The sequence below is a fragment of the Mrakia frigida genome (assembly GCF_051309035.1).
Source record: "Mrakia frigida strain ATCC 22029 unplaced genomic scaffold BDY24scaffold_40, whole genome shotgun sequence".
NCBI classification, from domain to species: Eukaryota; Fungi; Basidiomycota; class Tremellomycetes; order Cystofilobasidiales; family Mrakiaceae; genus Mrakia; species Mrakia frigida.
This window is the reverse complement of record NW_027481241.1, coordinates 189,922-211,443: the sequence shown is the minus strand read 5'-3', so window position 1 is coordinate 211,443 and position 21,522 is coordinate 189,922. Positions and strand designations below refer to the sequence as shown.

The 21,522-nt window shown below is 54.5% G+C and overlaps 8 protein-coding genes across 8 annotated transcripts; 4 read left to right on the top strand and 4 right to left on the bottom strand.

Moving 5' to 3' along the window:
- Positions 1-1,952: 1,952 nt before the first annotated feature.
- Positions 1,953-2,514, top strand: BDY24DRAFT_344949 (uncharacterized protein; the record flags this gene model as incomplete). Its single annotated transcript, XM_076637575.1, has 3 exons — positions 1,953-1,997; positions 2,131-2,221; positions 2,342-2,514. Coding segments are annotated over 3 exons (309 nt in total), but the record flags the coding sequence as incomplete, so codon positions are not given.
- Positions 2,515-2,758: 244 nt separating this feature from the next.
- Positions 2,759-5,538, top strand: BDY24DRAFT_402421 (acyl-CoA dehydrogenase/oxidase). The gene is made up of 12 exons (XM_076642204.1): positions 2,759-3,035; positions 3,149-3,211; positions 3,359-3,542; positions 3,687-3,742; positions 3,828-3,858; positions 3,929-4,030; positions 4,124-4,378; positions 4,552-4,770; positions 4,846-4,925; positions 5,000-5,050; positions 5,133-5,244; positions 5,332-5,538. The coding sequence occupies exons 1-12, from the start codon at positions 2,979-2,981 to the stop codon at positions 5,475-5,477; spliced, it is 1,356 nt and encodes a 451-aa protein (XP_076492935.1). The 5' UTR covers positions 2,759-2,978; the 3' UTR covers positions 5,478-5,538.
- An 865-nt stretch (positions 5,539-6,403) lies between these two features.
- On the bottom strand, positions 6,404-8,556 carry BDY24DRAFT_402419 (uncharacterized protein). Its single transcript, XM_076642203.1, has 7 exons — positions 8,229-8,556; positions 7,918-8,153; positions 7,668-7,783; positions 7,536-7,585; positions 7,122-7,392; positions 6,721-6,939; positions 6,404-6,645 (listed from the first exon to the last, which is right to left on the bottom strand). Exons 2-6 carry the CDS (start codon positions 8,147-8,149, stop codon positions 6,727-6,729), a joined length of 882 nt encoding a protein of 293 aa, XP_076492934.1. The 5' UTR covers positions 8,150-8,153; positions 8,229-8,556; the 3' UTR covers positions 6,404-6,645; positions 6,721-6,726.
- A 258-nt stretch (positions 8,557-8,814) lies between these two features.
- BDY24DRAFT_402415 (kinase-like domain-containing protein) lies at positions 8,815-11,978 on the bottom strand. Its single transcript, XM_076642202.1, has 12 exons — positions 11,796-11,978; positions 11,408-11,658; positions 11,129-11,193; positions 10,952-11,021; positions 10,766-10,872; positions 10,612-10,693; positions 10,422-10,529; positions 10,268-10,352; positions 10,075-10,176; positions 9,829-9,991; positions 9,315-9,680; positions 8,815-9,162 (listed from the first exon to the last, which is right to left on the bottom strand). The coding sequence occupies exons 1-12, from the start codon at positions 11,882-11,884 to the stop codon at positions 9,049-9,051; spliced, it is 1,602 nt and encodes a 533-aa protein (XP_076492933.1). The 5' UTR covers positions 11,885-11,978; the 3' UTR covers positions 8,815-9,048.
- Positions 11,979-12,139: 161 nt separating this feature from the next.
- On the top strand, positions 12,140-13,625 carry BDY24DRAFT_372378 (zinc finger HIT domain-containing protein; the record flags this gene model as incomplete). Its single annotated transcript, XM_076638188.1, has 3 exons — positions 12,140-12,286; positions 12,360-12,712; positions 12,797-13,625. 3 exons carry the CDS (start codon positions 12,140-12,142, stop codon positions 13,623-13,625), a joined length of 1,329 nt encoding a protein of 442 aa, XP_076492932.1.
- Positions 13,626-15,507: 1,882 nt separating this feature from the next.
- On the top strand, positions 15,508-17,351 carry BDY24DRAFT_210512 (uncharacterized protein). The gene has a single exon (XM_076636512.1). The coding sequence runs from the start codon at positions 15,852-15,854 to the stop codon at positions 17,049-17,051; it is 1,200 nt and encodes a 399-aa protein (XP_076492931.1). The 5' UTR covers positions 15,508-15,851; the 3' UTR covers positions 17,052-17,351.
- Positions 17,352-17,487: 136 nt separating this feature from the next.
- GTB1 (Gtb1p) lies at positions 17,488-20,262 on the bottom strand (the record flags this gene model as incomplete). The annotated part of the gene is made up of 10 exons (XM_076644062.1): positions 20,096-20,262; positions 19,895-20,023; positions 19,580-19,675; positions 19,378-19,493; positions 19,082-19,265; positions 18,541-18,975; positions 18,321-18,479; positions 17,968-18,211; positions 17,751-17,868; positions 17,488-17,640 (listed from the first exon to the last, which is right to left on the bottom strand). The coding sequence occupies exons 1-10, from the start codon at positions 20,256-20,258 to the stop codon at positions 17,488-17,490; spliced, it is 1,797 nt and encodes a 598-aa protein (XP_076492930.1). The 5' UTR covers positions 20,259-20,262.
- On the bottom strand, positions 20,242-21,495 carry BDY24DRAFT_402397 (uncharacterized protein). The gene has a single exon (XM_076642201.1). The coding sequence runs from the start codon at positions 21,210-21,212 to the stop codon at positions 20,514-20,516; it is 699 nt and encodes a 232-aa protein (XP_076492929.1). The 5' UTR covers positions 21,213-21,495; the 3' UTR covers positions 20,242-20,513.
- Positions 21,496-21,522: the final 27 nt, after the last annotated feature.

Sequence of the window (21,522 nt, the reverse complement as noted above, 5' to 3'; positions counted from 1 at the left end):
GTCGTTCAAGGTGGGAACAGGTGCAGGAGCTCTGGGAGGGGAGGGGGAGGGGAAGGAAAGAGGGAAGAAGAGGAGGACCAGGCGGACGTGAGCGCTTCGTTCCTTCTCTGCTTCGTCTCGAGACAGCAGATGGAGCTGAAAGGAAGGTTTTACTTACAGGCTCGATTAAGGATGAGGATGTCTTCTAGGGGAGGAAACGAGATGGAAAAGTCTCTGAGAGGGAAGGATGCGGTTGGGGAGAGGACAGAAACCGTCGACGTCGAGGCTTGAAATGGAAGAAGAACCCTCGTGCCGTCGTCGTCAAGGAGCCGTAGAGCTCTCTTCGGATGTAGAAGCATGCGCTGGATATCCAGGGAATGTAGACGATTTGAGTCTATCGTGTACGATAGAGATATTTCCAGAAAATCTGCCTCTTCGAGCGTTGCCTACCTCGGGACTCGACCTCCTTCCCTCCGCGTCCGCTCAATGAGCTCGTTCCTTTTCGTTCGAACTCCCTAACCACCAGCTTCAACATCCACGCATCTCTCTCATATCCTTTCTTCGCTTCGGGCACCACCCTCTGTAGCAGCTCCTCTAAATTCAAAACACCCGACTTCTCTCGGAGGCACCTCAAACTCATTCCCCTCGTCGGCTTCTTCGATCTCTTCTCCTCCTCGATCTCTCCTTCCTTCCTTCCTTCCTCTCCAACCCTCCCCAAAAGAGACTAGTCTCCAACGACCACCTTCAACTTCGAGCACCTCGATAGGGAGCTCTTCTTCACGCGTAAGTTCTGATACAGTTCAAATCCCAGCTTTTCCAACGGTGTGTGCAGGAAATTGAGCTCGAAAGCTGACCCGCATTCCGACGCACGTCCTCTTCCCCCCCCCCCCCCCCCCGTCCTTCTTTCGCTCCCTCTTCGCTTCCCAAACACCTTTCAGCAACAACACGCACCCTCGGAACGTCCTCCCTGTACATATACATCCACGCGTCTCTCGATCTTTGAGGTCGTGATCCCTTTTCTCCGCCATTCGTCCCTCCTTGCCTCGAAGGAGAACTCCCGGACTCGACATGCCTCGCATTCAACTCGACACCTCGGCCTCGCCTCGAACGGCTACCTCGGCCTTCTCGCCTTACCTCCCTTCGCCGAACACAGCGTCCACCTCCCGTCGTTCGTCGACCTTCTTCCCGAGCTCGTCCTCCTCCCTCCCCTGGCCGCTCTCCCTCCCCAAACGAAAACTGCTCACCCTCCTAGGATTGACCGTTTTCGTACTCTTCCTCTTGGGATTCAACTCGTCCGGACAGAGCGGACTCTTCGCTTGGGGCAGAGGCAGGAACAGAGTCCCGGAGGGAGAGTACGACCCTCACGGAAGCGGGGAGGGAGCAGACCATGACGAAATTGGAGGCGGCAAGGGAGTCGTCCTGCCAGTCGATTTGGAAGGCGTTGGGACAGAGCTGGAGGCTGAGCTGGGATTGCTGGCTAGTCAGACTGGTGAGTGCATTCTTCTCTTTCCTTTTTGCGGCAGGGGAGCAAGGGAGGAAGGGAGGGAAAGAGGGAAGCTCGCGTTCTTGGCGGCTTCCTTCCGCGTCGCAGAGAGCTTTTTCTCGTTGAAGCACTCCTTCCCTTGTACTCTAAAACTATCCTTCGATCCTTCTCTAAGGCCTCTCTCTTTCGCCGAGCGAAATCTAAGCTTCAGAAACTGACTTCCCGTCCCTTCTCCCTTCCCTTCCCTCCCTTCCCTGCCCTCTCCCGTTCCTTCATTCATCCAGGCTCCCTCCCCGTCGAAGATCTTCCCCACCTCACTCCCGAATCCCTTCAAACTCAACTCACCTCCCTCATCTACTTCCTCGCCGAAGGAGGAATCGTAGCGCCCAACCTCGACACCTCCAAGGAGGTCACCGTCGACACTCTCCTCGACGCATCGGATCCGGATTTGCCTAGTACGGCTGCGTTCAAGAAGGCTGAGCCTGGGTGGGAAGCCTACGTAGAGAAGAGGTATCCGTTGGTTATCTTCTCGAAGGTGAGTTTTGGGTTCTGAATCGGGAGGGAGGGAAAAGGGAAGAGAGGAAGGGACCGCGTCGAGGGTCGGTCGTTGTTGTTTCGTTCGTTTCGCTGACTTTCTCGCTGCATTGTGGTTCCTTTTTGTGTCGCAGTCTTTCTGTCCCTACTCTCGAAAGGCAAAATCCATCATCTCGTTCCTCAACCCTTCTCCAGCTCCCCTGATCATCGAGGTGGATCTTCGACGTGCGTTCGAAACCTCTTCCTCTCCTCTTCACCTACCGCAACCCTCCCAGACCGACATTCGCTCGACCCTCCTCTTGAACTCCTGCTGACGCTCTTCTCTTCTCCCGTTGATCTTCACAGCCGACGCCCGTCCCCTCAAATCTCTCCTCACCCACCTCACCTCTCGCTCGACCTTCCCCAACATCCTCCTCGGCTTCGTTCCTCTAGGAGGAGGAGACGAGATCGAACTCCTCTTCGCCGAAGGTGGACTCGGCAAGAAGTTCAAGAACGCAGGTTTGAGAGTCAACGCTTGATCTCTCTCTTTCGCTTCACGGACGCGTCCCTTCTCTCTGTTTCTCTCCTCTCTTTGTTCTCTCTTCGTTTTTTGTTCATTCTTTTGTTTGGGACGTCCTTTCTGTTCTCCCGTTGCTCTTTGCATATGCCCCATCCTATCCTACTTACCCACCCCATCTCGACCTGTTCTTTGGCTTGATTCCGTTTCGATGCATCGTCCTTCCGTTGATCCTGTCGTTCGCGACGCGTTCCTCTTCCTTTTCTTCCCGAAGATCTTCCTCAGCTCGGCTACATCTCTACCGATTCTGTAGATCTACGCCGAGAAGCTCTGACCTCTCAAACAAAACAGAAGAAGCGACCAAAATCGAGACGGGTAGCTCTTACCCGATTTCTTCCCTCCCTCCCTCTGACCTGTCCTTCCCATCGCTCTTCTTCTCCTCAACACCCACCATCTCTCTCCACCCCCAAATACAAACCCCCAGCCATGAGCTTCACCTACCCAACTCCCGAAGAACTTCTCTCGCCTGCTTCTTGGAACCTCGTTCGTCCCTTCGGATCGATCCGATCTCTCTCGAGAGCTCAACAACTGCTCTGCCCTTCGACCCTTCCTCTTGCTGTTCGCTCACTTCCCTCGCTTTCCTTTGGCTGAAACAGGTCAAGGACAAGTTCTCAGCTCACGCTCTCAAGACTCTCGCCAACCTCATCGAGTTTACTTTCGTGAGTCCCAGCACTATCAAACTCAAACCAAACCAAAAAAAGAAGGGGGTCGAAGCTCACGATCGTTTCCTCCTTCCCTCCCTCCCTCTCTCCCAACCCAACCTGCTCCTTCCCGTCTCCCCTTCTTCTACTTCTTCGTACCCCCAGGACCACTGCCTCCCTGCCGAGCACCTCTACCACTCCCAACTTCCTGAAACGACCGCTCTCGGACGATGGACCGTAGTCATCCCCATCATGGAGGCGTTGAAGATCAAGGCGAAGGAGAAGGGGCTTTGGAACTTGTTTTTGAGCGAGAGGAGCTTGGGTGGGGGTGGGTTGAGTAATCTGGAGTGTGAGTGAGAACGAACGAACGCAATTGGGGTGTTGGGGAGAGGGAAGAGAGGAGGAGAGAGAGAGAGTGCGTGCGATGCTGACCGTCTTTCTCGTTCTATTGCTGTTGTTGGTTTCGCTTTGGCTTGATGTTGGGGGTGCATAGATGCTGTAATGTGTGAGATTATGGGAAGATCTCCTTTGATTACTCCTCAGGCGACGGTTCGTTCCATCTCTTCAACTTCCCTCCCTCCGAGTCGTGTATCGTCTCGAACTAACCTTCCATTTCGTCTTCGACCATTTTCAGAACTGTTCTGCTCCCGATACCGGAAACATGGGTACGCCTCTACCTTTTATCGCAGCATCAAAGAACGTCTTTCTGATCTTCGTTGGCCCTACTCGCTGCAGAACTCCTCGCTCGATACGCGTCGCCTGAGCAGAAGGCTCGATGGCTCACTCCTCTTCTCGAAGGCAAGATTCGATCTGCTTTCGCTATGACCGAGAAGGGAGGTAAGTACCCTCACCTGTCATCTCCCAGTCCGTTGCTTAAAGAAGGAAGGGTCGATCTGACCTCGCTCGCTTTCCTCGTTCGTTCTCCTCCAGTTGCCTCCTCCGACGCGACCAACATCCGAACCTCCATCGTCCGAGACGGAGATCACGTCGTCGTCAACGGCTCCAAATGGTGGATCTCAGGATCTGGAGATCCTCGATGCAAGCTTCACCTCGTCATGGGCAAGAGCGATCCCAACAACACCAACCCTCACCGACAGCAGTCGATCGTGATCATCCCTTCCGACACCCCTGGAGTCAAGATCGGACGTAAGATGATGGTTTTTGGATGGGACGACGCGCCTGAAGGTGAGTTCGAGGACGTTCCCATCGACTAGACGTCGAAAACTCAAGCTCGCAACCAGCCCTCCCTCGTCCTTGTCGAGCTTTTGGAGCTTCGTCTCCTGAACCAGCCACCCGATTACGAGCCTAGTCTACTCCGTGACTGACGCTCGTTCGTTTTATTTGGATCTAACTTCAAGGTCACTGCGAGGTCACCTACACCAACGTCAGGGTTCCTCTCTCCAACATCGTGGGAGGTTTCGGACGAGGATTCGAGATCATCCAGGGACGACTGGGTCCAGGAAGGATCCACCACTGCATGCGATCCATCGGAATGGCTTCTCGAGCTCTCGATCTCATGGTCGAGCGCGTCACCGATCCAGGAAGGAGAACCTTCGGAAAGATGCTCGTCGAACATGGTTCGTTTCTCTTTCTCTCTCTCTTTCGCCTTTGTGTTCCAACTAACCTATCTCTGACTTTCCCTCTATTCACAGGAACCGTCCTCTCCGACATCGCCAAATCGAGGGCTGAATTAGAAGGCGCGCGTCTCCTCGTAATCGCCGCTGCGAACCAGGCAAGTCTTTCTCCCTTCTCGCCCTCTTTATCTAGAGGCTCTAGCTAACATCTACTTTTACCCTTCTCATCTAGATCGATCTCGTCGCCGCCAAAGGAGCGATGAAAGAGATCGGAATCGCCAAGGTTCGTTCGACTCTCCTTTCTTCCGTCTCGACGCGTCGACCTCTCCTGACCTTTCTCTCACTCACTCCTCTTCCTTGTTCAGTTCACCGTGCCCAAGACCGCCGGCCTCATCCTCGACCGAGCGATTCAATCCTTCGGAGCTGAGGGAATCAGTCAAGATCAACCTTTGGCGTACTTCTGGGCTTCGCTTCGAAGTGAGTCGCGTCTCTCTCTTCCTTCCTTTCCTCTCCCTCCCGACTCGAACTGATCTGGTTCGATCACGTCCTACCTCGTCCATGCAGCCCTCCGACTCGCCGATGGACCCGACGAAGTCCATCTCGCTCAGATTGGAAAGACCGAGTCGAAGAGGAAGGATCAGATCCGAGGGTGGAGGGCGAGGGTTGACCTCAAGGAGAAGGAGCTCCTTCGATCAAGGGCGAAGCTTTAGGAAATTTGATACGGAGGAAGCTTTCAAAGTAGCTAGTCGATTTTGATGAGCAGTAACGTCCAAGCTGGGAAGGGGGAAGCAAGAGCTCTTCGTGAAAGGAGAAAGGGGCCAGGAACGATTTCTTGGTCGTCGTTTCGAACCGACTTTTCATTTCCGGCCAACCATCACCTCCTCCCTGAAAGTCTTTGGGATCAAGCTGAAAGGTGAGTAAATCAATCTTCGGGCTCACTCCGAGGTGACACTCTCCGACTCTTTGGTCTCTCGCTGGCTCGAGACGTTCAAATCGCAACGCACGATATCACCGTCCTTCGATACACTACCTACGATCCCAACCAGGTGAGTACACAGTTAACGGGAAGGGAATCGATCTCTCTGCATCTCTTGCTGATCAATCCCCTTGATCGCGACCTCAGATCGTCGGCTTCTCTCGATGGAAGAACGCGTCGTCTCGTCTTCGACTCGCTCGAGAACCGTCCGACGTCCCCGTTTTAGTCGTCTTCATCGTGGTCTCAGCTTTCTTCCGGCCCAAATCTCTGGGGGAGAGAAGAGGGGATCGACCGGTCCTTCCAAAGGGCACAACTTCGACCTTTTCTTTTTCCCTTTTGCACTCACGAATCGGTTCTCGATCCGCTTTGAGGTCCTTCTATTGGTCTAGAACTCATCGTCTGACTCCTTTTTCTATACGCCTTCATCATAGCCAGTTTGTTCTCTCCGTTCGCAACGCGTCCCGGTTTTTCTCTTCGTTTCGTCGCGGTTCACTTCAGTTCTTGTTTTAGTCCTTGGCTCACCTCATTTTTTTTCTCCGGATAAGGTATCTCACAAGAGAGTAAGTTCAGAGCCTCCGAGCGAGAGATCGAAAGCGAAGCAGAAGGGCTAAATTGACCTGTGACGGCGAAAGCGTTGTCGTTGCTCGTTCGAATCAAAGCTTGTTCGCTTCATTCACATCGTCATTCAATGATTGGCGCCCCCAGTATGCAAATAGTAATCACGATAGTGTTATCGAGAGAGGGTTCCGCCTTTCAAGTCAAAAAAAGAAGGAGGAAAGGCGACGCGGCGGCAAGAAGAACAAAAGCGAGCGATGAAGCAGGGAGGGGTATGGGAAAAGTGCAAGAGGTACGAGAAGGCATTAAGTAAACAGGGGGGAGGGCTTGGTGGTTAATGTGGGTGTCTGCGAAGTCGGAAAAGGACCGAAAAAGCGTCAGCTCGCTGCCAGGACGAACTCGACGAAACGACGACGACACACCCAGTTTCACTCCTTCCTGTGAAAGAGTTTTCGAGAAAGAGCGTAGAGGAGTTTCAGCTCCTCCTTCTGCGCTGAGGTTTCAAGAAGCTTGATTCGTCGTTGATGCCTCTCGAACGCTCCCACGACAGGGCTTTGGATCTTCCTCTTGACGGTGAGAGTTTCGTCGAGGACGACCGATCCCCAAACCGAGAGGGGAGTCGGTCCGACCCATCCAGCCAGCTGAGAGAACAAAAGGAAAATGATCCTGCTTCAGCGGTACGAAGAAGAAGCTCGACGCGCTTGACGAAGAGAGAGAAAAAGAAAGAGAAAGAGAAAGAGAAAGAGAAAGAGAAAGAGAAAGAGAAAGAGAAAGAGAAAGAGAAAGAGGAGGAGGACTCGAGGAGGAGGAGGACGCGACTCACAACGAAAAGAGCGCTGACGATGATAGGAAGTGACTTCACTCTGTCGGCTCCAATCCTCTGGGCCTCAAGAGTCATTGTTCCTCGTCGAGTGTGCCTTCTGACGAGACGGCCGATCTCTACGGCGGCGTTGGGTTTCTCTGGCTCGGGAGCGATGAGGAGGAAGACGTCGAGCGGATCCAGATCTCGAGTGTCGTATCCTGCTTGCCAGAGGTATTCGAAGAGAGTGAGAGTAGCAGTTCGATGGTTTCCGTCGACGAAGGACTGATCGTGTCTGTGAAGGAGGACGAAATGGACGCAAGTCAGCGACGAGAGGAAGAAATCTCGAGCTTCAGACAGCAACCTCTCGGCTTCCTTACCGCAGACGTAGGAGCCGAGGACATCACAGTCAAAGGGGAAGAGCAAGGTTATGCGAACCTGATGGTCAAAGCCTTCTCTGCGACAGCCTCCGAGTCCGCGACGAACGCCTACAGAGAGAGAAAAGCAGAAGACGCGAGTCAGTCCAGACGGCCAAGACACAAGTGAATCGACTGCAATCAAGATGCTGACCAGTTTCGACCAAGGAGTATCGGGAGTCGAGTACTTGTGACCGACGTGAAGTCGAACTGGTGGCGACGAGGACAAAATCGGGGGACCGTGTCTCGACGCGATACTCGTCCCGGAATCTGCGAAGAAGAGCGTCAAGAGAGGGAAACGGAAACGTACGTCAGTAAGAGCGTCAAATGGTTGGAATAGAAACGAGGGAAGGTCGATAAACTCGAGGGGGAAGGCAGGGGGAGGAAAAACGAGGCGAGCTCACCTCTCGTGCTCCCGTTGGTGACGAAAATGTTGAGCCTCTTGAGTCCACCTCCTTGTTGTTTCCCATCAACGCATTCCGTAGCAGGCCAGGTGGTAGGTTCATCCGAGAAAAGATGAGTTGTGTATCGGTTGATGTCGTAAGAGGGAGAACGAGACGATCCTCCGCCTTCGGTCGGGCGGAGAGGAAGTCGGCGAGCTTTTGGTGGTAGAGCGAGAAGGAGGGAGATACCCATGAAGCTGAAAGGCAAGCAGAGTCCAGGAATCAGTTCAGCTAGGTTGTATGCGAAAATAAGAAGGGTGAGTGCGACGTACGAAGGGAAAGAGCCTTCTCCAAAGCGGGCGAGGGGGAAGTGTTGACCTTTTTCGAAGCGACGGTTCCCTTCTCGTCTGTCTCATTCTGTCCCTGTTCAGGAGCGAGAGTCGTATGAGGTGAAAGGGGACATACGAGTACCATCTCGATGTGAAAGTAAGACCGAAGGAGGGAAAGAGGGAAGCGAAGGGGAAGGGAGAGGCTGAAGAGGGACGGGAGGGGAGGAGGGAAGGTGGTCGTGAGCGAATGACTCAACAGGCGGAGGCTGAAACGTCTTCTGAAGTCTGGAATTTCGGAGGTCGAAAGAAAAATTGCAACCAGTAGGATCGGCGAAAGAGAGGAGAGGAGAAGACAGTTTCGACTCGCCAGTTCAGATCGCAATTTTCGTGAAGTTCGTGAAGACTGTCAGCAGTCCAGAGGCTCGAGCTCGTCGAAACGCCACCCTGCCGGGTCTTCCTTCCCTGTGAAAGAAAGAAAAACCCGATCAGCGGCGTCACTCAATCAGAGGGAAGAACGATAAAGGTGGCTGGAAGGAGATACGCTCTCAGCTATGTACGCCGAGAGGAATCGTTGACGCGTCGAACCAAATCGGGGAAAGAGCCATGATATCGAAGCGAATCCAGACGAGAGCAAAATTGGGCGATGCAAAGAAGTTTGTAGAGTTTGTAGATGAAGAGCGGGCGTATGAAAGGAGGAACGAGAGATGCACGAGAGGGAAGGCTTGAAGAGAACGAAACGAAGACGAAAAGAGAAGAAACTAGCTCGAAGTAAAGAGGAACAGTAAAAGGGTAAATTGGGATAGATAGAGACGGAGATGAGCAATCAGACAGTCCTCTGCGAAGATCCAGTTCCCCTGGGATGGTTGTAGACGAGAGGAACCATGAGAGGGTGATCTCGGATTTGCGTCCAGAGTTTTCGCCATTCGAGTTGATCTCCCTACGAAACGAGAAGTTTTACAAAATAATCAAAACAATGTCAGCTGGGGGTTCGGAACGCACAGATCGAGAGGGACGATCGAGAAGACGAGGCGAAGAGAGCTCAACGACGACCAAAAACGACGCGGCTCTCCCTCGTTCTACAAAACTCACCTTAGTCCTCTTCATGACTACCAAACTACGCAGCTGAACTCCCGAATCTCCACCGGCGTTGTGCTCCACCACCATCGCTCCATCCAACAACTGCTTCCTCGAATCCCTCAACAAGAACTTGATCCTTCCTCCCACCTCAACTCCGTTCGAATCCTGTCCCATCCTCGCTCCACCACCGTTCGGCGAAGCTGCCGAAGCAGGGTCGTCGTCTTCCGAAGAATAGAGAGGGAGGTAGATGGGTGCTGAGTCTGGGTAGCGGCCGATGAGGTCGAGGAGGATGGGGAGGATCACGGAGGGTGGGTGTTCGGAGTAGCATCGAGTGAGATTGGGGATCTGACGGGATTGGCCGTTAGAGGTCCATTGTGTCTGAGTGAAGAAGGAGAGATAAGAAGAATGGAAAGTGAGCTTGGAGATGGAGGAAGAGGAGCGGAGAAGGGAGATAGAGCGACGAGGGAATCGACGCGTCGAGAGCTCCGCTCGCTCACGAGGGAGACAGAGTGAGAGCCAGACTCACCATCATTCCGAACGATTGAGTCATAGCTGCTTCGTAAGTAGCACGAGGAGGAGCTCGAAGAGTGGGGTCGTCGTCCTCGTAGTCCATATCCTCGTCCATCGAAGAAGCTGTCGAGTGCTGCTTCTGTCGCTGAGAAGCCGAATGAGCTTGGGAAAGGGCGACGCTGAGACGGAAAGCACGTTAAGGAAGATCAGTAAAAGCTCTACGTTATCACTGGAAGGAACAGGAAGATGAAGAAGGGCTCACGAGACGGAAACAGCGGGCTCAGTGATTTCCATCTCTCCAGACTCGACCATTCCGGTGAGAAGGGTTCTCGCTCGAGACTCAGCACCCAGACGTTGACTTGGCCTGTAAGATGAGAGCGAGGAGAGCGAAACGTGTTTGGGTCAGCAAACGGGGAGGAAAGAAGGGAAGGTCGAAGGGCGAGAGGAGGACGAACCGTTGGTGCAGCCAAGGGTGTCGCCAGAGCTCTGGAACCGTTATCCTCTTCTTGGGATCGACCTCGAGAATGCGTTGAATAATATCTGACAAGACCGAAGGTTTAAGTTAGCTCGAGCAAGCGAGGGAAAGGCGGAGGAAGGAAGAGTGCTCACCGAGAGCTTTGTCGCCGAGACGGGTCCAAGGAGCGACAGTTAGCAGCTCTCCGGTCAGGTAGGCAGCAAATTCGGGAGAGTATGAAGTTGGTTCGTCCCAAGGAGTGTCTGTAAAGGTATCGAGGGGAGACAGGAAGTCAGTCGACGCGTCGATGAGCAGGAAGTAGAAGAACGAAAAGAAACGACTCACTTCCACAGATGAGCGTGAAGAGAACGATCCCAGCTCCCCAAACGTCTACAGGTTCGGCATGGTAGTTTCCGGAGTCGTTGAGCTAGAGGAGAGCATCGAGAGATGGTCAGCTTCGAACGAGACACTCCAGCGAAAAGAGGAAAATCGAACGAACCTCGGGAGCGATGTAAGGCAGACTTCCACACCTCCCACTCAGTGTACGCTCTTGACCGTTCAGCCGAAAGACAGAGCAGAGCCCGAAGTCGGAGATCTTGAGGTTTCCTGATAGAATCGAACCCGAAGAAAATGCAAGGTCAGCGGAGCTTGAGAGGAGACGCGCCGTGAAAGGAAAAGGACGGACCACCACCGTCGAGAAGCAGGTTTTCGGGTTTGATATCCCGATGGGCTACTCCCTTGGTGTGAATGAACTCCTGCGAGGGTCGAGAAGGAAGGAAGAGAGGGTCAGATAGCCTGGAGGCGAAGAGAGATGTGGAATGGGAGGACGAGGGAGGGAGGAAGGCCAGAGATGCGAACGAACGATTCCAGCCATGAGTTGATAGAAGAAGAAGTGGGCACAATCGTCGTCTACTCCGAGATCGGGAACTGTAAGGGAGGCAAAGAGTCAGTCCAACGCAGTGAGCTTGAGAGAAGAAGGAGGAGAAGGAAACGAGCTCGAGCTCAACATCCACCTCCTTCTCTCGTTCCTTCTCGTTGCCACGGCCAGACTCCTTCTTTTTCATCCAACACAGACTTCTTCCCAGTCTCTGACTCCACGATTTCAACCTATCCCACCAGCAGAGGAGGCGCTTGAACTCACCGATCTTATCGAACAAGTCTCCCATCGACGCATACTCGAGAAGCATGAACAACCCAGGGATGAACTCTCCTCCTTCCTCCACCAGAACCGCATCGAAGAACTCCAAGACGTATTGATGCTTCATCATCCTATGAACTTTGACCTCCTTCTCTAGTTCTTTGCGAGACGGACGACCTGCTGCTGGAGCTGTGAGGTTGATGACTTTGACGGCCGCGACCTGTTCTGTTTTCGAGTTGATGCCGAGGTAAACTCTGGGGAAAAAAATCGGCGAGGAAGGGTCAAGGCATGAGTAACTAGCTGAGAGATAGCTCCCTGAGGAACAGAGGAGTCGCGAGGAAGAGAGGGTGCAGAGGTGGAAGGAAGAGAAGGAAGGGAAGATCGAGCTCACTTTGAGAACCCTCCCCCTCCAATCTGCTGGCGAACCTCAAAGCCTCGAACGTTCTGGAACTTGCGACCTCTGGATTGACTACTCGACATCGAAGAAGAGAGGGAGAAGAGGGAGGGTGTTTGGGAAAGTGGGATTGCTGGAGGTTTGAGGGCAGAAGAAGGGAAGGAGAGGCGCGTCGATTCGATTCGAGCGATTAGGCCGAGGAGAAACAATTTCAGCCCGTTTAAAGCTCACCTTTCCCTCTCCTTCCTCCCAACGACCAGCACACAAGCAAACGCTTAGACATCTCTCGAAGACCCCTCTCCATCCTAGTACACCCTCGATTCGGCGGAAAATCTTCTCGAATGGCTTCCACTCTCGCTTCGACGAGTGCGAGCTCAAACGAGTCGAGCTCAACTCCTTCCTCCTCCCTCCCTGCTCCTCTCCTTTGCGCCCAATGCAACATCGTTGCTTCCAAATACACCTGCCCAGCTTGCTCCTTCAAGTCATGCGTAAGCCCTGCCATTCTCCCATCTCCAAATTCTCTCTCGTCGCTGACTTTCTCGCTCCTTCTTCCTCTTTCAGTCCCTCGTCTGCTCCAACCTGCACAAATCCACTCCTCCCACCTGCTCAGGAATCCGTAATCCAGCCGCCTACGTCCCCATGAACGCCTACGCTTATCCAGCCATGGTCTCCGACTACACCTTCCTCGCAGGAATGTCGAGAAAGGCAGACGAGTTCGCCCAAGGAGGGAAGGAACCTCCTCCAGCTTCAGCTTCGGCAGGCAGTCAGGTCGGAGGGACAACGCCTGGAGCTGCTTCGGGTGGGAAGTTGGATCTGTTGAAGAGGAAGATGAGGGAGGTGGGGTTGGGAGGGTGTAGGTTCTTGAGTGAAGGGATGGAGAGGAGAGGGAAGAACCAGACGAGGTTTCAGGCGAAGTGAGTAGAGCTCGACCACTCTGTCCTTCGTTTCGTTATTGTGCTCTTGCTGATCTTGTCCTTGACGTTCACTTCGTTTCTTAGATCTCAATCCGTTCTCCTAACAGTCTCTGTCGCTCCCTACTCGCCAACACCTCCAACCTCCAAACCCCAACCCGTCCTGCACCACTCTCTCCCTCTCTCAACTCCTCTCTCCTCCCTACTTCCCAAAGACCTCCTAACAACACCCACACCAGCACCAGCACCAGCATCAGAGTCCGAACTCCCTCCGTCCGAACCCTCCTCCGACTCGTCCCTATCACCTCCCTCAGAACAATTCTTCTTCCTCCTCCCCCATCCAACCTCCCATCCCTCCGCTCCCAAATTCTACCCTCCCATCTCAACCTCACCCTCAACTTCAACCCTCCAATCCTCCCTCCGGCATCGCTCCTTCCTCGAATGGCCCGAATTCCTGTACCTTTCCAGCTCCGAACTCACAACCCTCCAATCCCTCGAACCCTCGCGATTCATCGAAGTGGACGACGCGGAGGAGTTCGTTTCGGAATCAGTCGAGTACGAGGGTCCCTCCTCGAGCCGAGGTGGAAGAGGAGGGCATGGGGGACGAGGTGGACGAGGTGGTGGAAGAGGAGGAGGAAGGGGCGGGAGGGACGGTGGGAGCGGGAGGGGACGCGACGAGGAGGAGGAGGGAGGGGAGAAGAAAAAGATGAGGGTTTGGGGACAACCTTCTGCTTCTTCTTCTACCACTGCTCCTTTGACTGAGGCTGGCGGAGACGCGGCAGAGGGTGAAGGAGGAGGAAACATGGAAGTCGACGTCGACGAGCAGCCTCGTCCCACCGTCGCTGCTCCTCCCGCTTCAGCTCCAGGACTGGGAGGAATGCTGGGTGGGTACGGCAGTGATTCCGACGATGACTGAAGGTCTGATCGATGTAGTTCCTAGTCAATCTTCGATTCAAGGCTCGTTTGGTTTTGCTTCCTCGGGCGAAGGCAAGGCGCAAGAGGGAGAAGAAGTCCTTGGAGAAGACGCGTCGTCGAGCGAAGACGGATCCGCGGAGATTAGGAAGAAGGAGGATCAAGAGAATCGGCTTGGGACGATGAACAAAAAAAAAAGGAAAACAAGATGTACGGGAAGAGGGTGGACGTGGACGCTTGTGGTAGAACTCTACCAACGCGAACGAAAACCGAGTCGAAGAGAGTTGCGAGGATGAGTTTGTGTTTGTCTCTTTTTTCTCCCCTCGGATCAGAGCAGAGAGAGAGAGATCGACGGGTCGGAAAAGTTTGATCAAGGGCCTGGCTTTTGGGTGGGTCGGGGATCAATACACAGAGCTGGGTTGGGACGGGATCGCGTTCATGAGGATTCGTTGGGTTGGACGAAGGAAGAGAAGAAAGAGAGAGGGGGCTGAACACAGAACGCGTCGAAGAGACGGTTTGGAAGGATCGAAGGTCGAGCAGATCTAAATCGGGGAGATGAGCTCGGCATGTCTCGTACTGGGAGCATCGAAACGCTCTTCCGAAGAGTGTTGAGGCGACTTTCTGTAGGGGACGCGTCTGGCAGAAAAGGCTCAACTTCGTAGAGCTTTGGCCGCGGAGGAGGTCGCTCTTGCGAAGGATCAAGCAAAAAATGCACCAGAGAGAAAGCCCAGCTAGTCGACTATTTAAGAAGGCTCTCAAATCTTCTTCCTCGTCTTTAGTGAAAACAAAGCAAGGGACGGCGGTCTGAACTCTTTCGATGAGACTTCGCGAAGGGCGGAGGGAAGGGGGAGGGGAAGGAGAGAGCGAGGTCAACGCCTCGCCCACAACCTCCACAACTCCTTCCTCTCCTTCTTCCTCTTCTCTCCTCTCCGCCCGTTGGCTTTCGTTTCGAATCCAAGGATGGAATCCGAAGCTTCGACTTCCTACCTTCCTCCCCATCCTACTCCTTTACCGCCTTCGCCACGGACTTCTCGCCGAATACGACGCAGAAGGGAGGAAGGAGGAGCCGGGCCTGTCTCTGTCGATACTCGTCCTTCTTCCTCTTATAGTTCTTCAACGACCAACCTTGATTCGAATCCATCCCCTCCTCCCTCTCAACCTTCACCATCCTTTGAACCCTCCTCTTCCACTCGTCGGCGTCGTACGGGAACTCGACTGCTCTCCTCGATGGGAGTCCTCCTCGTCTTTCCAACTCCTACCTTCGCCTTCCCCTTCCTCTCACCTCGGAATCCTTCAACCCAACCACCACCACCACCACCACCACCACCTACACCTTCTCCTACACCAGCACCAGCACCGCCAGTACCAGCTTTCGTTTCTCGTAAAGGGAAGGAGAGGGAAGGATCCGGTCTGAGCAAGCGGAAGGGAACAGCCAGCACGGCGGATGGCATTCCAGATCGTTACACTCCTGCAGCAGACGGTTCAGGCTCGTGGGATATAGATCTAGGTTGGGAACTGTTCGGAGTATCACCTTCAGTAGTGAGTACTGGTTCTTTTTTTCCCTTCTCTCTCTCTTCTCTCTAGAACACCCCAAACCTTCCCTCCAGCCGGGACCTGTTTCAACCCCTCCGCTCTTCTTCTCTCTGACGCGCTATTTATACCACCTCTTGTTCCTTTCCTTTCCTTTTGCTCCTCCCTCCCTCTTCGTTCCATGCACTTCCTCTTTCGTCGCCGTCTCAGCAGAGGGATCTGGCCGAAGAACAATCCTCCCCGAGCTCAACCATCACCGCGACTCCTTCTCAAACGGCTGCCTCCTCAGCCTCCTCCTCCTCCTCCGCCGCCGCTACTACGACAACCATCACCTACCCTCGAGACTGGGCCAACACAGGAAGCACAAGAGACGCGTTCGAACTTCCTCTCATCATCGCTTGTACGGTTTCGCTGGCCATCGTCGTAATCTTGACGGTCGCAACGTGAGTCCCTTTCCTTCTCCTCTCCTCTTTCCCCTTCCTCCCCTTCGTGGAGTCGGGTTTCGCATGGCAGCCCGACCGATCCTCCCTTTTCTCCCTTGACTGACTCCTATGCTTTCTCCGGTTTCCATTTTCGCTGTCCGAAACGGTCCCTCAGGTTCATCGCTCGTCGAAACAAACGTTCTCGTCGTTCGAAAAGGGAGAAACGTCGGGCGACCGCCGCGTCCCGAGCTTCGACGGTCACCGTCGACATCGCTGGCATGAAGGAGAAGGCTCTTCGAGAGGAGGAGTCTCGGCTACGGGGTGGGAAGTGGAAGGGAGGAGTGGTCGGGGTGTTGAAGAGTGCGGGAGGAGGAAGGAAGTTCTTGAGGAGGAGGAAGGGAAAGAAGGGCAAGGCCGTCGTTGCTGGCGATTCGGTGGAGGAGGAAGGGAGTCAGGATGGACGAGGAAGTGCGAGTTTGGATGGTGGGGAGAGGGAGAGGACTTCCGGGGAGAGTGGAGTCGCACCGGTGGTGGGAGGGAGGTCGTCAAACGAGGAGAGGACGTCCGAGGAGGAGCAGCAGCAACCAAGCTCGATGACCTCGCCTCGTCTCAGCCAGGATCGGTCTCGTTCACCTCCTCCACCTTCCACACCTCCTCTCAGTCCTACCCAGGCTCTCGGAAATCTCTTACCTACTGTCGAACCCTCCTCCTCGGACGATCCAACATCCACCAACCTCCCCGACTCGCCTTCAACACACTCCCTTCTCTCAATCTCCGCTCCAGCTCCCTCCTCCCCTCCGCCGCCTCATTCCAACCCTACCGTCCCTCCCACGTACCTCGCTTCCACGGAGGCAGGCGCATCTCATTCGGCCGCCTCTTCTTCCACTTCAGGACCCACCCATCTCGCTCTCCCACCTCAAGTCTCGACCCTCCCTCCTCTCCCTCACGGCTTCCCCGTCGACGACAAACGACCTTTCCCTCCCTCTTCCTCCTTACGACCCAACGATCTACCACCTCTCGAACCCGAGCCTTCTTCCTCCCTCCTCTCACCATCGCCAACAATCTCCTCCCATCCCCACCACCATCTCGCAACGGACGACAAGTCTACCCTCGCTCGCCTCGCGTCTCAAGCTTCGGCTCCCGACGACGATCCCTCCGCTTCCTCCTCCCACCCTCAGCAAGAAGGAAGCGCACCGGCGTGGTTGGACGAGGACGACGAGGAACTCCCCGAGGAGGTCCGTCAGTCTCAATTTCACCCAGCGATCCCAGCTCCTCCCCGACCTTGGGGAGAAAAGACGATGGAGGATCCGTACTTGCCTACTCTCAATTTGGAGGACGATCAGCCACTCGGGCAGGAGGAGGAAGCTGCCTCTGCGCCTTCAGCTCCGATGATGGACGACGAGGAAGACGGGGAAGGGGAGGCGAGTGCTCCTCCTTTGGAGATGATGGACGAGGAGGAGCACGAGGAGCGACGGTGACGACGACGAAGGGGAGATGTTTCCTCCCCTTCTTTCTCTTTTTCTCTCTTCTGTTGCTTCGCTTTTTCCCTTTTTTCCTTACACGACTTGTTATGCGTTTCGACTCCAGTACTCTCTTTCGTTGCTCTCGGTTTCTTACCACAGCTCAGCCCTCTACATCCATTCCGGTTCTTTCGATCTCTCTCTCTCTTGCGTTTACATATCTTTACACAGACCTCTGCGGCCTCTCACTTTTTCTTTCGCATTTTTTGCGGGATCTACGTACACAGCTCCCTTCGTTTTCAAGCGCTCAGCTCGAACGCACTTTCGGTTCTTGGATCACTAATATGCTTTGCCAGGACCCCTTCAAATCCCCTTCCTCTCCGACCGAACGAGCAAAGCATCACGAGTTTGAAAGCATCGTAGATCTTCTCAGGTAAAGCAGTCCATCTAGCAATCAGAGCTCGTCCTTCGTCGAGGAAGAAGACGAGGAAGCGTCCTCTGCTTCGGGCCAACACAGAGCAGGAGACGTCGCTGTGAAGACGTACTCGCACTTCTCAGCTTCCACGACCGAGAGGAGTTCATTCTCTTTGGCGCAGTAGAGTTGGAGCTGCAATGGAAGGGAGGAGCATGAAGGTGGGGAGGGGAGAGGGTTAGTTTGGAGGAGGGAGAGGGAGAGAAGAAAGGGACGGGAGCGGGAGCGGGAACGAGAAAACGAACCTTGACAGATCGATGAGGACCGTTCCAGCATTTGGCTCCCATGTCGTAAAGCTGCTTGGAGTAGTAAGCCTCGGTGCCCTCCTCAGCGGAGGAGTCGTAGTTCCAGGAGTTGAAGCGACTGAACAAAAACGAAAGAGAAAAAGAGAGTCAGATCTCGACGCGTCTCGCTGGGTCCCCTCTTCGTCCTGTCCCAAGAAGAAAGGAGTGAACGACGTACCCAAGGCTGTTGTTCCCCCCGCCCTTGTTCCCCTTTTGCGTCGCGGCCCCAAAGAAGCAAAGCTCGTACGTGTACTCTCCCAAGTTCTTCTCGATGCACGTCCCGTCGAGCTTCTTCCACTCTCCCTTGGGACCGAACTTGGTTGCGAGGTCAGAGAGGGAGGCTTGGGTGCTGGTGAGGGAGGCTTGAGTGTCGGAAAGGGAGATGGTAGCGGAGTTGAGGGATTGACGGGCAGCGGAGGTTTCTGTGGGAGGTGAGACGAAAAGGACGAGAGGGAGCGAGTCAGCGAGTGAGAGAGGGAGTGAGATGTGGAACGATTAAGTGGTGAAAAGTGTGGAAGGAGAGGAACGAACGTGGTGATTCGACGGAGGAGTGAGGTTTGGGAACAGAGGAAGAGAAGGTTGTTGAAGGGTCGACGACGGAGAACTTGATGAGCCAGTAGAGAAGGCCCGATCGAAGGAAGTCGTAGGATTCGAGAAGAGGATCGGGGATGTAGTTGGCGAGGTTATAGACTGGAGGGAAGGCACAGACGCGTCGGATTGAGCTCTGAAGACGTGGCGGGACGGGACCAACGAACGAACTCACGAAGCGTATCCTCCTTCCCAGCACCCGAAACGCTCCCATCCTCCCATCCTACCAGCAATCCCATCAGATCCACCTTCTCCAACTCTTCCAGCTCCTCGTCCTTGATTTCCTCTTCCTTCTCCTCTCCCTCTCCCGACTCGTCGACGACGGGCTCTCCCTCCCCGTCAACCTCCTCCCTCCTCGTCTCCTCTTCCTCAACTCCAGTCCCACTTCCCTCAGCAGGAGGCGTCTTTCCGTCGTGGTAGATCTCCATGTATCCCATCGCAGCAGCTCGGACGGCCATGTCTTGGTAATTCGGGTTGTACGATCGGACGAGATCCTCGAAGATGGATTTGAGGACGTCGAGTTCGGACTCGAGACGAGTTGTTCGAGAGCGGAGACGGGAAAGGGAAAGTCGATGCGCGAGGAGGGAAGTGTAAAGGGCTGCAGCGAAAGATCGAGGATCGAAAATAAGACGGGACAGAGAGATGAGCTCAAGGTCGCGTCGAAGGCGAAGGGATCGACGAAGAGGACGAAGCTAGACACTTACGAGAGTTTTTCCTCTTCTCCATCATCTCTCCTTGACCCTGCTCTACCTCCTCGACGACCTGCCTAGCCTTCTCAACCTCACGTTCCTTGTCCTTGACGAGATTTGAGTACTTGATCACGTCGGCCTCGAGTCGCTTCTTCTCCTTCTCGGCGAAAGCGATGTAGGATGACCGAATTTTGGAGCCCTGTTGAGAAAAGAAGTGGTACAGCGATACTCAGTTCTCGATCGACCGTTTCAGGAGTCGAGAGCAGACGGGCCAGCTCGATGAGCTCAAGGGGAGAGAGACTTGAACGAACCGTCTTCCTCCTCTTCCTCTCCTCCTCCAAGCCAGCTCGGAACTCCTGCCCAATAGCTACGCAGACATCTGGACACACTCCCTCGGATTCATCAGACCCATCGCAGCACTCTGGGTCTGTTCACACCCAAACCAAAAGATGCAGAAGGTACGAATGAGCGGCTGAGAGGAGAGGTCGAAGGAAGGGAGCGAGCTGAACGAACCGCAGATGCCGTCTCCCACACGACTAGACAGAATGGATGCTGGAATGTGACCCTTGTTGTGGCAGTAGAACGTGGACCAGCGGCAGGCGGAGGTTCCTTTGGAATCAGAACGACGAAGACGAGAGCAAGGAGTCAGTGTTGAGCTCGGAGAATCGAGCTCAGATGGAGGAGGGGGGAGCATCGCAGTTTGAGCTCATTTCGGCCCAAGATCCCCCACTACGATGCATTCGAGCTCTCCAACAGAGAACGAGCTCTTCTCTTTGCACTCTCGACACTTCCGAAGCGGAAAATAGGAAGGAAGAGAGAGAGACTGACCTGGTTCGTCCGACCCATCTTCACAGTCGCAGTAGTCGTCGTTGACTGCTGAGAAAGGGATCGTCTTCTTCCCAGAGCCTGATAGACAGGTAAAGGTATCCTTCGACGACGGTACGTAGCGGTCGTACTCTGGAAATCAAGGTCGAAGGAGCTCGTCAAGCTTGAGAGGGAGAGAGAAGGGAGGAGATGAGCTGGCCTCACTGTCGGGGTGAAGTCCCTTGATGCTCGCTGCTGGATGAGGTGATTTGGCTCCAACTGGACTTGACGAGGCGAGGAGTGCTGGGATGACGATGAGTGGGACCAACATTCTGGCTTTGGGTTGGAAAAGGGCTGGGTGATGATGATGATGATGGTGAGGGTTCATAGGCATAGGGCTCCGAAAAAGTACGAAGAAGGCCAGATTGAGCGATAGCTATTAAACTAATCGAAGAGAGAAAGGTGAAGTCATTGAAAACGTTGAAAGTAGCGATTGTGCGATGGTAGTGCGATGGTAGCCGTGAGGCAAGGGTGTGCAGGGAAAAAAAAACAGAGAAAGTAGCAGCGATAAAGGAGAGGGAGAAAGAAACGAGTCGTCACTCCCATCGCCTTCCCGCCAGTCGACGTTCCACTGCTCCTCGATCTAGAGCTCTTGTCCTCGAACGATGATCCTATCTCCTCGGACGACGGCAGCGATGCCACGCTTCTTGAGTTCTTCTGCGTCTGAGACCAGAAGACGTCGGTGAAGCTGTTGAGCTCGGGTGAGATCGTGTCGAGCTGAGAGAGGGTTGTTGGGGATAGAGGTGAGGGCGAGGAGGTAGTTGGCTCGGTCGGCGTGGTCGGCGAAGGTGAGGATGAGAGGAGAGGAGATCGGTGCTTTGGACTTCCGTTTGACCAGGGTTGGTGAAGGTGCGTTGAGAGAGGACGGAAGGGAGGAGAGGACGAGGGCGAGGAGTTGTTCTGGTGAGGAGGAAGGGTTCGACTCGACTCCAAAGAGAACGACGTTGGTTGATATTGAGTGCCTCTCGGCAAGTTCGAGTTCGGTGATGTTGATGTTGTTGTTGTTTTGGTGGTCGGGTCGTTGTTGTTCTTCGACGCTCCTCTTCCCCTCCGGCCAGGAGATCTCCTTCCATCCTCTCGCAACCTTCCAAGAATCCATCCTCTCCCTCTCCCCCTCTCTGATAGTCTCCAACTGCTTCCGATGCGTTTCCTTCTCCTTCTCCAACTCCAAAGTACCCCTAGCCTTCTCGTACACCAGTTGATATTCCGCTTCCGCCCATCCCTGGGAGGCCGAGGCGGCTTGACGCTCCCTGAGCGATGAGAGGCTCTCGAACAGCTTCATCCTCTTGTCTCCGAGCTCGAGCTGGTGCTGAGCGTGTTCCCGTAAGAGCTTTTCCTCCGCGAGCTCTCGTCGAAGTCTCGCAATCTCTGAGCGAGACGCGTCTTCCGAGTCGAGCAGTCGTTGACCAGCCTCGATGAGTTGTTGACGAGCTTGCGCGAGCTTGTCGGTGAGAGTGGGACCTTTGGAGGGTGTTTTTCTGGGTGAGGGAGGAGGGAGAGGTTGTGGATTTGGGAGTTCGAGGAGGGAGACGGGTGGTGTGGATGGGGTCGTGAGGACGACGGGTGACCGTTGGAAGAAGGGAAGGAGGAGG

Excerpts from the sequence above, each read along its gene's own strand:
- BDY24DRAFT_402421 (XM_076642204.1), top strand. The coding sequence starts at position 2,979 with ATGAGCTTCACCTACCCAACTCCCGAAGAACTTCTCTCGCCTGCTTCT. Across the intron at positions 3,859-3,928 it reads TCCCGATACCGGAAACATGG|AACTCCTCGCTCGATACGCG; the intron begins GTACGCCTCTAC and ends TACTCGCTGCAG. Across the intron at positions 5,051-5,132 it reads AAGAGATCGGAATCGCCAAG|TTCACCGTGCCCAAGACCGC; the intron begins GTTCGTTCGACT and ends TTCCTTGTTCAG.
- BDY24DRAFT_402419 (XM_076642203.1), bottom strand. The coding sequence starts at position 8,149 with ATGGGTATCTCCCTCCTTCTCGCTCTACCACCAAAAGCTCGCCGACTT. Across the intron at positions 7,784-7,917 it reads CACCAACGGGAGCACGAGAG|ATTCCGGGACGAGTATCGCG; the intron begins GTGAGCTCGCCT and ends TCTTCTTCGCAG. Across the intron at positions 6,940-7,121 it reads TCGTCAGCGCTCTTTTCGTT|CTGGCTGGATGGGTCGGACC; the intron begins GTGAGTCGCGTC and ends TTGTTCTCTCAG.
- BDY24DRAFT_402415 (XM_076642202.1), bottom strand. The coding sequence starts at position 11,884 with ATGTCGAGTAGTCAATCCAGAGGTCGCAAGTTCCAGAACGTTCGAGGC. Across the intron at positions 10,530-10,611 it reads CTTCACGCTCATCTGTGGAA|ACACTCCTTGGGACGAACCA; the intron begins GTGAGTCGTTTC and ends ATACCTTTACAG. Across the intron at positions 9,163-9,314 it reads TAGTCATGAAGAGGACTAAG|GGAGATCAACTCGAATGGCG; the intron begins GTGAGTTTTGTA and ends CTCGTTTCGTAG.
- BDY24DRAFT_210512 (XM_076636512.1), top strand. The coding sequence starts at position 15,852 with ATGAAGGAGAAGGCTCTTCGAGAGGAGGAGTCTCGGCTACGGGGTGGG.
- BDY24DRAFT_402397 (XM_076642201.1), bottom strand. The coding sequence starts at position 21,212 with ATGAAGCTGTTCGAGAGCCTCTCATCGCTCAGGGAGCGTCAAGCCGCC.